Raw genomic sequence first — 17,632 nt, 5'->3', positions numbered from 1 at the left:
TCAGCTTAAGGAGATTTTGGACTGAGATGATGGGGTTTTCTAAATACATAATCATGTCATCTGTAAACAGGGACAATTTGACTTCCTCTTTTCCTAATTGAATATTCTTTATTTCTTTCTCCTGCCTGATTGCCCTGGCCAGAACTTCCAATGTTATGTTAAATAGGAGTGGTGGGAGAGGTCATCCCTGTCTTGTGCCAGTTTTCAAAGGGAATGCTTCCAGTTTTTGCCCATTCAGTATGATATTGGCTGTGGGTTTGTCATAAATAGCTCTTATTATTTTGAGATACGTTCCATCAATACCTAGTTTATTGAGAGTTTGTAGCATGAAGGGCTGTTGAATTTTGTCGAAGGCCTTTTCTGCATCTATTGAGATAATCATGTGGTTTTTGTCATTGGTTCTGTTTATGTGATGGATTATGTTTATTGATTTGCATATGTTGAACCAGCCTTGCATCCCAGGGATGAAGCCAACTTCATCTTGGTGGATAAGCTTTTTGATGTGCTGCTGGATTTGGTCTGCCACTGTTTTATTGAGGATTTCTGCATCCATGTTCATCAGGGTTATTGGTCTAAATTCTCTTTTTTTGTTGTGTCTCTGCCAGGCTTTGGTATCAGGATGAAGCTGGCCTCATAAAATGAGTTAGGGAGGATTCCCTCTTTTTCTACTGATTGGAATAGTTTCAGAAGGAATGGTACCAGCTCTCCTTTGTACCTCTGGTAGAATTTGGCTGTGAATCCGTCTGGTCCTGGACTTTTTTTGGTTGGTAGGCTATTAATTATTGCCTCAATTTCAGAGCCTGTTATTGGTCTATTCAGGGATTTAACTACTTTCTGGTTTAGTCTTGGGAGGGTGTATGTGCCCAGGAATTTATCCATTTCTTCTAGATTTTCTAGTTTATTTGCATAGAGGTGTTTATAGTATTCTCTGATGGTAGTTTGTATTTCTGTGGGATCAGTGGTGATATCCCCTTTATCATTTTTTATTGCATCTATTTGATTCTTCTCTCTTTTCTTCTGTACTAGTCTTGCTAGCGGTCTATCAATTTTGTTAATCTTTTCAAAAAACCAGCTCCTGGATTCATTGATTTTTTGAAGGGTTTTTTGTGTCTCTATCTCCTTCAGTTCTGCTCTGATCTTAGTTATTTCTTGCCTTCTGCTAGCTTTTGAATTAGTTTGCTCTTGCTTCTCTAGTTCTTTTAATTGTGATGTTAGGGTATCAATTTTAGATCTTTCCTGCTTTCTCTTATGGGCATTTAGTGCTATAAATTTCCCTCTACAGACTGCTTTAAATGTTTCCCAGAGATTGTGGTATGCTGTGTCTTTGTTCTCATTGGTTTCAAAGAACATCTTTATTTCTCCCTTCATTTTGTTATGTACCCAGTAGTCATTCAGGAGCAGGTTGTTCAGTTTCCATATAGTTGTGTGGTTTTGAGTGAGTTTCTTAATCCTGAGTTCTAATTTAATTGCACTGTGGTCTGAGAGACATTTTGCTGTGATTTCTGTTCTTTTATATTTGCTGAGGAGTGCTTTACTTCCAACTATGTGGTCAATTTTGGAATAAATGTGATGTGGTGCTGAGAAGAATGTATATTCTGTTGATTTAGGGTGGAGAGTTCTGTAGATGTCTATTAGGTCAGCTTGGTGTGGAGCTGAGTTCAAGTCCTGGATATCTGTGTTAACCTTGTATCTCATTGACCTGTCTAATATTGACAGTGGGGTGTTAAAGCCTCCCATTATTATTGTCTGGGAGTCTAAGTCTCTCTGTAGGTCTCTAAGGACTTGCTTTATGAATCTGGGTGCTCTTGTATTGGGTGCATATATATTTAGGATAGTTAGCTCTTCTTGTTGAATTGATCCCTTTACCATTATGTAATGGCCTTGTCTCTTTGATCTTTGTTGGTTTAAAGTCTGTTTTATCAGAGATTAGGATTGCAACCCTTGCTTTTTTTTTTTTTGCTTTGCATTTGCTTGGTAGATCTTCCTCCATCCATTTATTTTGAGCCTATGTGTGTGTCTGCATGTGAGATGGGTCTCCTGAATACAGCACACTGATGGGTCTTGACTCTTTATCCAATTTGCCAGTCTGTGTCTTTTAATTGGGGCATTTAGCCCATTTACATTTAAGGTTAATATTGTTATGTGTGAATTTCATCCTGTCATTATGACGTTAGCTGGTTATTTTGCTTGTTAGTTGACGCAGTTTCTTCCTAGCATTGATGGTCTTTATACTTTGGCATGTTTTTGCAGTGGCTGGTACTGGTTGTTCCTTTCCATGTTTAGTGCTTCCTTCAGGAGCTCTTGTAAGGCAGGCCTGGTGGTGACAAAATCTCTCAGCATTTGCTTGTCTGTAAAGGATTTTATTTCTCCTTCACTTATGAAGCTTAGTTTGGCTGGATATGAAATTCTGTGTTGAAAATTGTTTTCTTTGAGAATGTTGAATATTGGCCCCCACTCTCTTCTGGCTTGCAGAGTTTCTGCCGAGAGATCCACTGTTAGTCTGATGGACTTCTTGTGGGTGACCTGACCTTTCTGTCTGGCTGCCCTTAACATTTTTTCCTTCATTTCAACTTGGTGAATCTGACAATTGTGTCTTGGGGTTGCTCTTCTCGAGGAGTATCTTTGTGGTGGTCTCTGTATTTCCTGAATTTGAATGTTGGCCTGCCTTTCTACGTTGGGGAAGTTCTCCTGATAATATCCTGAAGAGTGTTTTCCAGCCTGGTTCCATTATCCCCGTCACTTTCAGGTACACCAGTCAAATGTAGATTTGGTCTTTTCACGTAGTCCCATATTTCTTGGAGGCTTTGTTTGTCTCTTTTTACTCTTTTTTCTCTAAGCTTCTCACTTTATTTCATTAATTTGATCTTCAATCACTGATACCCTTTCTTCCACTTGATCGAATCAGCTACTGAAGCTTGTGCATGTGTCACATAGTTCTCGTGCCATGGTTTTCAGCTCCATCAGGTCATTTAAAGTCTTCTCTACACTGTTTATTCCAGTTAGCCATTCATCTTTTTTCAAGGTTTTTAGCTCCCTTGTGATGGGTTCGAACATCCTCCTTTAACTTGGAGGAGTTTTTTATTACCGACCTTCTGAAGCCTACTTCTGTCAACTTTCCAGTTTTGTTCCATTGCTGGTGAGGAGCTGCGATCCTTTGGAGGAGAAGTGGTACTCTAGTTTTTAGAGTTTTCAGCTTTTCTGCTCTGGTTTCTCCTCATCTTTGTGGTTTTATCTACCTTTGGTCTTTGATGATGGTGACCTACAGATGAGGTTTTTGTGTGAACGTCCTTTTTGTTGATGTTGATGCTATTCCTTTCTGTTTGTTAAGTTTTCCTTCTAACACTCAGGTCCCTCAGCTGCAAGTCTGTTGGAGTTTGCTGGGGGTCCACTCCAGACCCTGTTTGGGTATCACAACAGCAAATATTGCAGAACAGCAAATACTGCTGCCTGATCCTTTCTCTGGAAGCTTCGTCTCAGAGGGGCACCCAGCTGTATGGGGTGTCAGTCGGCTCCTACCCGGAGATGTCTCCCAGTTAGGCTACATGGGGGTCAGGGACCCCCTTGCAGAGGCTGTCTGCCCGTTCTCAGAGCTCAAACACCATGCTGGGAGAACCACTGCTCTCTTCAGAGCTGTCAGACAGGGATGTTTAAGTCTGCAGAAGTTTCTGCTGCCTTTTGTTCAGCTATGCCCTGCCCCCAGAGGTGGAGTTTACAGAGGCAAGCAGGCCTTGTTGAGCTGCAGTGGGCTCCACCCAGTTCGAGCTTCTTGGCCGCTTTGTTTACCTAGTCAAGCCTCAGCAATGGCAGGCGCCCCTCCTCCAGCCAGGCTGCCACCTCGCAGTTCCATCTCGGACTGCTGCGCTAGCTAGCAGTGGGTGTGGGAGCCGCTGAGCCAGGTGTGGGATATAATCCCCTGGTGTGCAGTTTGCTGAGATCGTTGGAAAAGCGCAGTATTTGGGCAGGAATGTCCTGTTTTTCCAGTACAGTCTGTCAGGCTTCCCTTGGCTAGGAAAGGGAAATCCCCCAATTGCTTGCACTTCCTGGGTGAGGTGATGCCCTGCCCTGCTTCGGCTTGCCCTCCATGGGCTGCACCCACTGTCCAACCAGTCCCAGTGAGATCAACCAGGTACCTCAGTTTGAAATGCAGAAATCACCCGTCTTCTGCATTGAACATAGTGGGAGCTGCAGACTGGAGCTGTTCCTGTTTGGCCATCTTGGAAGGGTAATCCCAGTAATCGATTTTTTTTAAAGGTGCTAAGGCAATTCAGTGGGGAAAGGATAGTCTTTTCAATGGATGGTGCTAGACCAACTGAATGTCCTCATACCAAAAAAAGAATTTACTTCTATGAAAAATTAACTTAGAATTTATCATGTACCTATATGTAAGATAAAACTAGAAAACTCTTAGAAACAAACATAGGAGAAACTCTTTATGACCTGGGGTTTCACAGAGAGTTCTTAGAGTATCAAAAGCACTATCCATAAAAGGAAATCATTTATAAATTGGTCTTCATCAAATTAAAAACTTTTGTTCTGTGAAAGATACTGATAGAATGTAAAGAAGATATAGGGATGGCAGATAAACACATGTGAAAGGTGCTCAACATCATTAGTATGTATTTTTTAGAATGCCTAAATTAAAATACTGATAATACAAGGTATTCATGAGGATGTGGAACAACTGGAAGTTTCATACATTGCAGGTGGATTACAACATGATACAGCCACTCTAGAAAACAGTTTGGCAGTTTCTTTAAAAGTTAGACATGTACCTACCATATAACCTGGCATTTGTTCTAGACAAAGTTCACAAACACTTGTGCACAAATGTTTGTAGCAGTATTGTTCATAATCACCAAAATCTGGAAAGAACTTGAATGTCCTTGAATGGATGAATGGATAAACTAATTGTATATCTACTCAATGGGATATACTATTCAGCAATGGATACAGGAACAGATCTTTTTAGACATACCAAAATGGCTGAATGAATCTCAAATGCAATATGCCAAGTGAAAAAAAAAGCCATTCTTATAATTACATGTTGTACGATTTTGTAGAAATGACATCATAGAAGGTCAACAGTTGCCAGGGGTTATGGGAAATGGGAGAGTCTGACTTAAAAAGGGTGTTAGAATTGTTCTGTACCTGGTTTTAGCAGCTGGTAGCAAAATGCTATGCACATGTTAAAACTCATAAAACTTAAGCCTAAAAAGGCGAATTCTGCTGTATGTAAATTTTAATAATAAAAATACGTATTACCTTGTATTCATCTGTCAAAGTTTGTTCATACACTTAACATTTGTGCATTTCACTATGTCAAAATTTTGTCTCACTTAAAAATAAAGAATTGTAAATAAACAAAAAAGTAACTGGAGGATGGGAAACAGGTGTTCTAATTAGAACAATTTTGCCCTAAAGAGTGATATATATAATTTTATTTATTATGGCAAGGGCCCATTTATTTTCATGTTTAGGAGATTACCACATTGTCTGTCTTCTTGACAATTTAATGTTGATTCACTGAATGTTTCTTCTTAATAATGATGGATAGTTTCTGGCCACAAGCTAGATAAGAGCTCTTTTATAATCTATTTTTCTACTGCATCAATTCAGATTCATCCTATCTCTCGTCTTCCTTTTGCACACAATTTTTTCTTTCATCTGTTGACAATGGAAAAAAGTCAGCTTGGAAAAATGTGTTTTGAGTGTTTTCATGAATTTGTCACATTTAAGATTTAATCATAAATTATTTCTTGACTAGCAGAAGCAGTTCACACTGTATTAGTTGTGATAATCTTTGGACCTCATAAACTAGCAGAGGCTTTATCTTAAACATTATAGACCATTTGCAATGCTATGGATTGAATGGATATATTTTAGCACTTGCTGTGGGTGACAGTAGATGATGTCAGATTAAATTTAAATTGATCTCCTCTCAATGTTTATCTCTGGTGCATGTGCAGTTACTTCAGCACCAGAGAACCTTTCAGAGGCATTCTGTCAATACAGCTACCTGACAGTCATTTGTATTTGTAAACTGCATTTGGCACCTGCTGGTCTCTGTTGCATTGGAGCTAGTGGGGAGCCAAAATGGGTATACAATGAAGTTATTGGTTGGTACATCTCAGTGGGAGTTATTGAAGGGAAGAAACAGCACTTCTGGGACCTCAGTAGAGGATAAAAGGAAAAAGAAACTGGTAATATTAACTACAAGCCAGCTATTTGCTACCAAAAAAAATGATTTTAAAAGTCAATTAATTCTACCCAAGGAATTAAAGTGTATATGGACCTGCATTTTAATTCTTGTAACAGAATGAAAAAGTGTTTCTATTTAAAATATATAATTAATTTTTTAAAGCACCAAGATCTCAGAAGGCAGACAATTCATATGAGCAGAGATGTAAATTCAGACAAGCAATGAAAAAATGCTTAATTTGTGAAGAAATATAAATTAAAATGCAGGTATCTTATCAAATTAGCAAAACCAATTTTAATTTAAAAAAGACATGTTGGCAAGACTTTGAAGAACAAACAGGTAGACAGTAAAAACCAACTGATGTTTTGTAGGTATAATTTGCTCACACTTGGTCAAAAGCTCTTATTTGTTAACCTGGTAATCCTACTTTATTATATATAACTCAAGGAAATATTACAAAGAAGAAAGCCTGATATATAAATTTGCTTAGCTCGGTATGGTGTTGTCTGCTACAGTGCATTGTTTCTGTGCTGCAGATTTGCTCATACATGATTGGTAATTAAGAGAATAGTGTCCATAGAAAGTGAAGTTGTGTCGGTTCATATATCATTATCCTCAGAATGTCCTGAAGCCATCAGAATAAGCTTTTTCGTAAAGAGAATGCCACAGGGGTATATGAAGACCTCCAAAACAAAACAACTGAAAATCCTGGAGAAGTGCCCTTCTTAGTGTAAATAAAAGCTAGTTTAATGATCTTGAGAAGTGCTTTGCTTTTCACAATGTTAAGCTATCCAATGAAGTTGCAATGTGTGGTTTGAAGAAGTTATGAAGACATTTCCCCCTATGTTTAGGAAAAAATACATGAAAATGCTATGCCCTGGTTCAGGTTAATTTGATGAAATTGGTTTTTACTGTCTAGTGAAGGGCCTTAAGGACCTGAACCTCAAAAGTGGGCTCACAAGCTTTATGTTAAGGCTGCAGAGGATCACCTGGTTGACACTAGGTTTAAATGGTGGTGGACATTGGATGGTGCTAATATTTTTGTTACAGCTTCGTAGTAGTGCTTTGGTTACAAAGCTGCATAGTTTTAAGTGGTTAGCCCCTATTTTTCCCTTGAGCCCTGTTATTTTTAGTGTGATGTTGCAGAACAAAGGTTTTTTTTAGTTACATATATGTAATTTAGGAAAATATATAAAGTGCTCATTAATAAAAAATGGTTAAGTAATTTAGGGTACAGCATCTCGATAGACTATAATGTGCCTTAATGATAAGCATGGAAAATTTTCTATGAAACAAGTACAGGAAGTAGAGTACAAAACTGAGTATCTGGATACTGTGCTTACAACTGTGTAAAAATGTTTGACACATACCTGGCCTGCAATAGTTATGGTAGGATGGTGGGATTATAGGTGAGCAAAAGTTTTTTTTAATACTGTGAAGTTGGTAAAATAGAGATAAGTCCATTTTAACAGTTTATATTTTATTTGACTCTGGTTTTAGAATTCCTGGAAAACTCAAGCAATTCGTATTTGACTTACATTCTGGAAAACTGCACAGAGAATTCCATCATGGACCTGATCCAACTGATACAGCCCCAGGAGAGGTAGGACTCCTGTTTGTTTTTCAATGGGAACTCTTTTTTTCGTTTTTCAGTTAGCCTCAAAGAGGGTCTGAAGTTCTTGCATCGGCTTGAACTTCAGCTTCTGAATATTTGTGTAGAGAAATTCTGAGTAGAAATTATCCTTTTAAATTAATTTTTAAAGCTTTAGGTCTTCAGAAAAGTTGAAAGAATATTATAACGTAGGTTCTTGATCATATAAAAGTGTTCTGATGTGACCTCTGTGGAATATGGCTATAACAGTTAAATATAGGTGGCTTCACATGGGAATACGAAATAGGAATCTAAAGCAGATAAATCAGTGAAGAAATCAGTGGATTCCAGTAATTGTCCAAGCCTTCCTCTGTGGCTGGAAGATTGACCACACTATAAAGAAAGTAGTGATTTGTTATTCTTGCTAACTCATTCTAAGAGCCTTCAAAAATACACTATTTGTAATGCTCAAAACCTTATGGTTTAATGCAGCTTTCCCATTTGTGATTTAGAATACTTGACAACTGTTTTATCAAAATTTTATGTTCCTTTATGTGTTCTTTTTTACCTGAGAATTTTACCATTTCCACCTTATAACTTCTGTTACAAGTAATTTCTATGTTCCGACTGTACTAAACAGCCCTAAGTTTGCATTTTGATAGATTATGATTTCTATCATGCCTATCACCATGATACCTGGAGAGAAGATGTTATGTACCAAAACCCTCTATTTCATATGCTTAGAACTTAAATCCATTATTTTGCCTATAAAACCTCTATTTATAAAAGGAAAATAAAAACTGAGTTTTTCTTTACCTTATTTAAGAGTCAGATTAGGTTCAGAGGCAAGAGTTCCCTATAGGAATCCAACAACATGCTTTTTTCTTTAAAAATTATGTCATATTTTTGATAATTAACAACTATAGGAGGCAAACTTGTTAGCTGTAACCCAAAGGTGATTATTTTCCTCAGAAAAGAAGGCCTGCATAGTATTTTATCAGATTAGGAAAAGATGTCATTTACCGTTATTGTATTATCCTGATTTGTTTCAATTTCCTCATTAGACAGTGAACTTATATTTGTTCATCTTTGTGTACTAACAGAGGGCACCAAACAAATGTTTGTTTTATAGTAATATAATTTCAGCTTAATCCAAACATATATCTCACTGAAAAAATTAAAAATGTATTGGGAAAGAGAAACATGATAAAGTCAAATGATAAGTTTGTAGACACATTGCTTCCTGTTAGAATTAATGTGCCATTACATATAGTATGTAATATATGCACTGTGTGCCTATGTCAACTACAGGGGATATTAAAATGAGGAGAACAATCAGGCCTGCTCTTGAGCTCACAATTTGGAAATAGAGGATAGACTGCACTGCCTTTTCTTTAAAATTCTTGGAAGTAGCTCTTGTTTCACTTGGTACACAAGTAAAATACTACAGAAATTAATTTCAGCATTGAAGTGTTTGCTTTCCTCTTTATTTCAACTAAGTTGTAATAATTTCTGGTATCCTGGTAATTGATAACTAAATATCTACAGAGTGGATGCTGTTAATTCTCTTAGCAGTCATGCGCAAAAGGGAAGGGTTTGGGCCAACCTAGGGTTGTGCTACCTCTGTAGACTAGTCTAGGAAAGCACCCAGGTGTCAGGTATTTTGGTCCCTTCCACCACACCTCAGCAAATGTAAAACAAGCCCACAGTTAACGGCCCTGTGGCAACCCTGCCCTGGAGAATCTGAGTAAGAGCATTTGAAATGAGGAAAGCAAGATTTCACATTTAAATATCCTGCTTTGGCACACAGTTGCTTTCATTGATTAATAAGCAAATAATTATAGGGGAACTACCATTCATCGAATACTCTTATTAAAATATTATAGCACTATAAACTATATTGGTATAAAAATGTTTTATTCTTTCTTTTGTAGCAAGCCCAAGATGTAGCAAGCAGTCCACCTGAGAGCTCCTTCCAGAAACTAGCACCCAGTGAATATAGGTATACTCTATTGAGGGATCGAGATGAGCTTTAAAAACTTGAAAAACAGTTTGTAAGCCTTTCAACAGCAGCATCAACCTACGTGGTGGAAATAGTAAACCTATATTTTCATAATTCTATGTGTATTTTTATTTTGAATAAACTGAAAGAAATTTTGGGTTTTTAATTTTTTTCTCCCTGACTCAAAATGCATTGTCATTTAATATAGTTGCCTCTTGAAAAAAAAAAAAAACCTGCTAGGATTTAAAAATAAAAATCAGAGGCCTATCTCCACTTTAAATCTGTCCTGTAAAAGTTTTATAAATCAAGTGAAAGGTGACATTGCCAGAAACTTACCATTAACTTGCACTATTAGGGTAGGGAGGACTTAGGGATGTTTCCTGTGTCGTATGTGCTTTTCTTTCTTTCATATGATCAATTCTGTTGGTATTTTCAGTATCTCATTTCTCAAAGCTAAAGAGATATACATTCTGGATACTTGGGAGGGGAATAAATTAAAATTTTCACACTGTGTACTGTGTTTTACTGATTGGTTGGATATTGCTTATGAAAATTCCATAGTGGTATTTTTTTGGATTCTTAATGTGTAACTTAAACATACTTTGAAGCGGAGGAGAGTCATACGAGAGAACATTTGGCAGGAATTGTCCTTATGAACCAAGAAAAAATGAAAAGTATTATTAAGCTTCTGTGTTTGTCTAAAAATATGGCATATGGATGGCATTTAAAACTTTGAATGAATTATACCTAAATCTGGGAAAGGGAGGTGACAGTGGAACAGGTTACCAGTCAGAACTAGATGACTTTTAAGGCTCCTCCTATTATGAGACTTCAATTTCCAAAGAAAAGAACCAGCAGAGAAATTGTATTTCAGCAATTTTAACCTCTTTCTGTCTTGTAGAGTCTTGTTATAGTTGTATAAATCAAAAACACAGAATAAGGAACATATTTAACTTTTTTTTCATTATAGAATGGTTAGAGGACCCTACCCCCTCTAGATTCCCTGATTTCCCAGGCCTGCAGCATATAGTAAGATGAGTCCCTGTGCCAGGCCTCAATACTGCCAGGGAATAAAACCAGAGGGAGAGGACCCTCAGTGTCATATCAGGAAGCCCAATGCCAGAGGACAAACAGGCTCAAAATTGGCTTTTCCTCTGGGCCTGGGTTGGTGCTATAGGCCAAGGGTCATTTTATACTTGGGTATAAATCAATCCCGGTTTGGGAAACAATTATTTTTAAGCTTAAAAGGCTGACATGTGCCATTATATGTAGTATGTAATATATGTAACATCTTCCAATTCTTTTAAAATAAAATTAATATTTATAATGGATATTTAATGATTGTTATTTTTAAAAACCAGCTTATAATTCCTAGTTATGCATGATTTATCCATAGTTTCCATAGTTTTATTCAAAATAATAAATATCAATAAGGTGATAAGGGGTATATTTAATGTATTGTACCAGATTGTGAATAAGAAAGCAGGATGGAGCGTTCTAGAGATTGGGCCTTAGTTCTGTTATCCTCATTGCTTTTAACCAATAAGTTGAATGAAGTTAGAGTTATGGTCTTCAGGTTAGATTGATGGACCAGATCTGTGAGGGTCAGCATGGAAATTCACAAACATTCAACAAGATAGCACACAGGACCAAAAGCAGCACATGCAATCAACTGGAATAATATAGTAATCCTATAATTGGGTTTGAAAAAATAATCAACAAAAGATACAATTCAAGGGTTAGGTTGCAGAGAGCTGGCTTGAGAGTAGTTATTATGAAAAAGGCCTCAAGGAATACGTGTTCAGTATGCTCTAAGATGATAAAGTGGCTGTTAAAAAGGGAGGTGATTTGAGAAAGTATTATTTAGCATTCATGCATATTGGGCCTAGGCTCTAGCCCTGCCACTATCATTGTCTTCTCTGGACTGTGAAGTCATTGAGGACAAGGAAACTAAATTTAATGTCTATATCACTAGTGCCTAGAATTTCTGGACAATTAGTAGTCACCATCAGGCGTTTGTTTAATGAATGAGAAGCAAAGTGACCTTGGTTACTTTTTTACCCTGAGGGGCTCAGCACTCATTAGGACTTGGTGCCTAATTTTATAAAAAGTCACTAAGCTCAAGTGCACTCCATGAAAGGACAGCCTGGATAAAAAGTTTTTAAAACATGGATGTTAAGGCTGTTTTGCTTGGAGAAGACTTGGACTGGGACAGTCTTTAGATATTTGAAGGGCTGGCATTGTCTATCTATCTGGATCCCAGGGCTTGAACTAGGATTTGAGGAAGTCACAGGGAAGCAGATTTCAGTCTGACATTTATTCAGTGCAACTTTTTTGGTGCTGTAGTATATTATGAAAGATGTAAAGCTGAATAAAGCATTATTTCTGCCCTAGAGTTGTTTACAGCCTAGTCAGGCAGATGGATATGTAAACAATGACTGTAACGTGTTATAGATGTAAAGACAGAAGAAAATAAAGGTTAAAGAGGGCATAAAGGAGCACTCAATTGCAGAGATTTGAGGACATTATTTTTTATTTTGAGCCTTTAAAAGATGAATAGGTGTTCTCAGGAGGTAGGGATCTGGCTGAGAGAGAATAATCTGAGCAAAGGTATGAAACAGCCTAATGCATTAGAGAAAAAAGTTCTTTTAGTAAGGCATTTGGGGTTGGGGAAGCTAGAAAAAGAAATGGGAGCTGGTCACACAGGGCCTTGTGTGCCAGACTAAGGGGTTTGTAGTATATATTGTAGGCAGCAGAGATCCATCAACTGATTGCAAGCAGGGAAGTATGTTCACTTTAAAGTTTGAGAAAGAATACTGTGGAAGCAAGTCTCAAAATTAGACTTGTTCCCCTCTGAACCGTGAATCAGACCATTTCAGGTAGAAGTCTTCCCTGGTTTATCTAATCTACTTGGGGCCTCAGGCTTCTCAGCTGGGAAGAGAGGGTGTAAGACCAGACTGAAGAACACGGTTGAGTCCCCAAAACCAAAAGGAGGCCTTTCTGCTTCTTAGCCAGCTACCTCTTCCAGTTTTTCAAATTGTGAGGGGGACCATAAAAGGATGAAAACTTTTAGATGACATTCTACAAATTATCTTTTTTCTTTAAGTTAAAAGAACCTAGCCAATAAGATAGAGAATGGGCATCTAAAGCATCTCAGAGCTCTCTGATGAAGCCAGGTTGTCAAAGAAAGATCATTTGCAAAAGAAGGGAAAACTGGCATGACAAAAGCTACAGGGAGGAGAGTGAAATATAGAAGTGTTTGAAATGTTCAAGCTCACAATAAGCTTAAATTTATAGAAAATGCTAAGGTTGTCAAGAAGGCTTTTTTTTTTTCTTTTTTAAACCCGAGGGCAAAAAGAATGGATAAAGTAGTGTAATGGATTGACAGTCAGGAAGAACAGAATAACTCAGTTTTTTTTCTCCTACAAGGAGATATGGCTGGACCAAAACAAAATGACATGAAATTGCAAAAATGAAAAGTAAAAAAAAAAAAAAATTATTGTCACCTTAAATGATTTCAAGGTTGTTAGACCCACACTTCTGTATCCTAGAGAGCTGCTGGAGGTTGCAAATGCTTTCTATTAACAACTATTGGGAATTTTTGAGAAACCATGGAGAATGTAAGGTGACGGAAGACTGGAAATGGAGCAAATGTATTGCAGTTTTCAAATAATTAGCTAATAGCTTTAGCTATTTTTCTAAAATAAAACCTCATGAACCAAACAAATGTTTGTACTCTGTATTTGGGGGAAAGATTTAAATAGGTGTAAAGAACAAAACAGTTATCTGTTTTTAAACCCATTATTTAAAGACTCTGAAGACAATTTCAGGACTCAAGTTTTATGCTGATAATAACTTTATGTTCATTAAACCAGGTTAGATAGGACCTCTGCTTAGCAACTGTTTTTTAGCTGTGTTTGAATTTTTGTATGTATTTCCAAGTAATAAAATTATATTTATAAAATATTTCTACATTTGAGACTTTTTACTAATTCACTTTGTTATAAATAACATATTGTAAACCCTTTACTCAGAATCTAGATGACCACAGTTGCTAGCTTTTTCAGATTTAAAGTTATTTCCCAGGTAATTTAATTGTACCGAATCAGAATGGGAAGCTATATGAATCCATGTGATCACTCAAACCCAGCCTTTCATTGAAGCATCCAAGTTCCCTCTTGAAGAACACATTGGGGAAAGGCTGGCCTGCCCTTAAACAATAGGTTTTGGAGTCACCAGAAGAGGAACAGTGCAGCTTACAAATTGCTTCTCTAAAATACCCCTTCCCCCAACCCTGCTTAGTAAATTCCTGCTATTCATCCTTAGTGCCTAATAACACTTGTCACTCCCTGTGATCCCACAGTCCTTTATGGATTTTAGAGTACCCAGTCTAATTCAGAGTTAGAAGTACACGTATCTCTCTTCCTTATCACTGTGTGAATGCCCTGAAAGCACGAACTCCTCTATCTTTGTAATCCCAGCACTTGGGACACTGAAGGTACTCAGGAAATCTCTGATGGAAAAAAAAAGCCAAATTAAATAATAAGTATGTGAGCAAATGAATAAAGAACAAGAAAGCATCACCATAAGTGGAATGAGCTCTACTGGTTAATCTGCAGATCTCAATTATCTGATGATTCTGTCCATCACAACTACGTGTTTAGGTGAATCTAGTCACCTTTAATCCTGTATCCGAATCCGGCTTTGGGGTCCTAAGAGTTTTTGTCTAGAAGATATTAAAATCTTACAGTGCACACCAACCCAGAGATACCTATCAGAATAACACTTGAATACCCTCTTGGGTAATGCAGAGTCCCGCAGAGGTGCTGGAAAATTTCTGAACTCCACATTTGCTGTGAGGTAAACCTGACCCCTAGCGTGGCCTCATGGACTTGAGTTGACAAAATATCCCTGTTGTGGTTTTCAAAACACCACTCATCTGCCATTCAGCAAGCATTATCTACTGTTTCCAGGCCACAGATCTAACAGTAAGGAGACTGTACCTACCATCAAGGAGCTGAAAGTCGAGTGAAGGAGCAAAATAGATGTGTAAATAATGGAATGTTGTAGGTGCTAGGATGTGAGTTAGTCGCAGAGAACGTGGAGGTGTGTACAGCCTTGGGAATTGGGAGCCTTCCTAGAGGAAGTGCTTTCTTGCTCAGAATAGAAAGAGTTATACTTTTCTAAGCACATCAGGCTCTTCTCCAGGAGAATTGTTATTAATAAAGACTGTCATTTTTCTATTATCTTACTGTAATAAAAGTATTGTTAGGTATTGCTGACCTGTTTTTTTCTCACAGCTCTAGTCCTCTCCGGTAATAACAACATGTCCCATGTGTTTTACTTATTGCCATGGCTACCAGGGAGGAAACCACATGCCTACTGTCCTGGTGCCCTGCATAAACTTCCTACATAGGATTAGATCAATATTAGAATCCTGATGCCTTGTTTTCTTGCCCTACCTACTGCCCAGGAAGGGGAACAGAACATGGCATTCCTGGCTATGCACACAGCAAGGATTATAGAACAGGTCATCAATTCTGAGTGATCAATTCTGACTTCAGAATGAGCATGGCTTTCTGATTTAAAACACTGTCCATTTCAGAAATTTTCCAGGATTCAAAGGTAAATTTCCTGGTCTGTGGCTCCTGGAATCCAGCTTTTACCCCTTAAATTTAGCCTTTTGCCCAAGCTCAGTGTTCTGGAACATTTTCTATTTTCTTGTTTTTCATATTACTGGTAGTAATTTAACTTGCATGTGTACTTTCCCACTAATGTTGGGATTTTGTTTTTTATCTAAGCCTAGAAATGATCAATTCTTTTAGAATATAGATGCTCTGTTTTTTGATAACGCCACACTTATTTTCATTGCCCTTATTACTAAGGTGACCATGTAATTTTTTTCATCCAAACCAGGACATTGAGATGAAAAGGGAGCATTAGTAATAATTTCACCAGGACAACAGATGTAAATCAAGGCTGTCCCAGACAAACTGGGATGTATGATCACCCTGCTCCTAACCGGATCTTACATATTTTCATGTTTGGATATCATTCTTAATAAAGATGAAAAAGATGCACTTTCTAACAGGCATCTGTCATCTTTGAACCGTCTTCTTAATAAAGCCTTTTGAAAAAATCGTTTTAAGGATTCTTAGTATATTTCTCAAGTCTCTACTCATTTTAGGTGTCTCCCTAACACTAGTCTTGTAGGTACATGATACCTTTTTTAAATTAATGTGCATTTCCTTTAAACTTTGGGAAAAAATAGTAACAATTAGTAATAGCAACTAACATTTGCACAGTTAGTAGGAGCCAGGCACTATTCTAGGCACTGAACATGAATTTAGTCTTTTAATCCTCATAACCACCCTGTGAGATAGCAAGGTGTCAAGGTAGGAAGGAGGAAGAGTTAAGAACGTCCTGAATTGTTGACCCCCAGTGTACCCTGATAAATGGCAGCAACCTGTTATGAACATTAAAACCTACAGAGGACAGAAAGGGAACTATGGAGAACTATTAATGCCATTTGATTCCTTTTCATTCCTATAAGCTAATTGAGTGGCCGTTTGTTGGAATAAGTATATGAACCTTAGCATTCGAGACCCAGGTTCAAATCCTGTCAAATGCTTACCTCTTCAGCCCCGCCCTTGCCCAATGCCAATACCTGCTTGCTTGACATGGCCATTAAATTCCTGCTGCTGCATCCTGTTTCAATACTAGTCTGTCAGACTATCAATACTTCTTGGATTCCTGCAATTCTGACCTAGCAATCCTAAGGTAGGGCAGAAGATAAGTCAGTCCGAATTTTCCCACAGCATTTCTTCAGTGATTCATGTCCTATATCCTCTCTCTTCCAAGTCATGACTTTTAATTGGGAAAAGAGATAGACATATCTTCACCTGCAAATTCTGAAAATTTAAATTCATGATTTCCAAGTCCTGGAGTTGTTGTCCGGATTTCTTCTGTCGCATCATTCATTCCTGTTAATATACAAAAGTGGGTACTAAGTAAGGATTTGATATGTCTTAGAAAGCTATTTCATATTTCAATACGTGTCCCCAAAAGAGAGCAGAACTCACATGCTATTACCTCATCACTCATCATCTAACAATCACTAACAGGAATGTAGTTTCTTTTTTCCTTCTCATCACTGTGTTTCATTGCAAGAAGTACTCAAAGATGATGTGATCCCTGTCCTGAAAGCAGATTACAGTCTAGTTGGGGAGATCACACCACCACCAGTGAAGGAATTTTACCCCTCTGAAGTTCGAGAACGTTGCAGAATTAACCATAAGTGAAAACTGGAGCCACTGAATTGCAGTGGTCAAGAAATATTCATGTAGAGATGGAAAACGATTGTGAAGGACTTAGAAACTAGTAAGTAAATTTCATGACTGTTTTCTCAGTGGGTTTTCAATAAATATGGAATGACTATTAGAACAAGAACAAACAGGGCATTCAGTGTTAAGCAGATGATCTCAAGCAGAGAGGGAAGAAAGCACAACCTGTGGGAAAGGAAGGCAAATATGCCAAGTATACCAAGAACCCCACCAAATGTGAGATTTAATACTAACTTCCCCGGCAAGAAGGCAAAATGAGGAACTCAGAGGAGTAATAGTCTTATCTGACACAAAGCAATACATCAATTCCTATAAACAAAGAAGTATTAAATTTTAAATAGATCACATCCTAGTCTGTATTTCCATCCAACCAGCTTCATCACTCGGGTGCGTTTAATTTCTTAGTTTTCTGTGAGCCCACCATGTTATGTTTTGAGCCCTTTGTCCATAACTCCGTCTTCAATCAGGCATATTCTTCTTTAGATACTGCTCAAATA

The 17,632-nt window shown here is 37.6% G+C and overlaps 1 protein-coding gene across 2 annotated transcripts in view; it reads left to right on the top strand.

Annotated features, from left to right (window-relative positions):
* The window catches only part of ERP44 (endoplasmic reticulum protein 44), a 114,718-nt gene extending 104,771 nt beyond the window's left edge, over positions 1-9,947 (top strand). For both annotated transcript variants that reach the window (XM_032164676.2, XM_032164675.2), the window contains exons 11-12: positions 7,700-7,802; positions 9,725-9,947. In XM_032164676.2, the coding sequence (XP_032020567.1) occupies positions 7,700-7,802; positions 9,725-9,826 (205 nt within the window). In that variant the 3' untranslated portion in view covers positions 9,827-9,947. The remainder of the gene's footprint in view (positions 1-7,699; positions 7,803-9,724) is intronic.
* The last annotated feature ends 7,685 nt before the right edge of the window (positions 9,948-17,632 follow it).

Source organism: Hylobates moloch, unplaced genomic scaffold, assembly GCF_009828535.3.
Source record: "Hylobates moloch isolate HMO894 unplaced genomic scaffold, HMol_V3 SCAFFOLD_10, whole genome shotgun sequence".
Lineage (NCBI taxonomy): Eukaryota > Metazoa > Chordata > Mammalia > Primates > Hylobatidae > Hylobates > Hylobates moloch.
The sequence above is the reverse complement of the archived record's forward strand: the minus strand, read 5'-3'. Positions and strand labels throughout refer to the sequence as shown.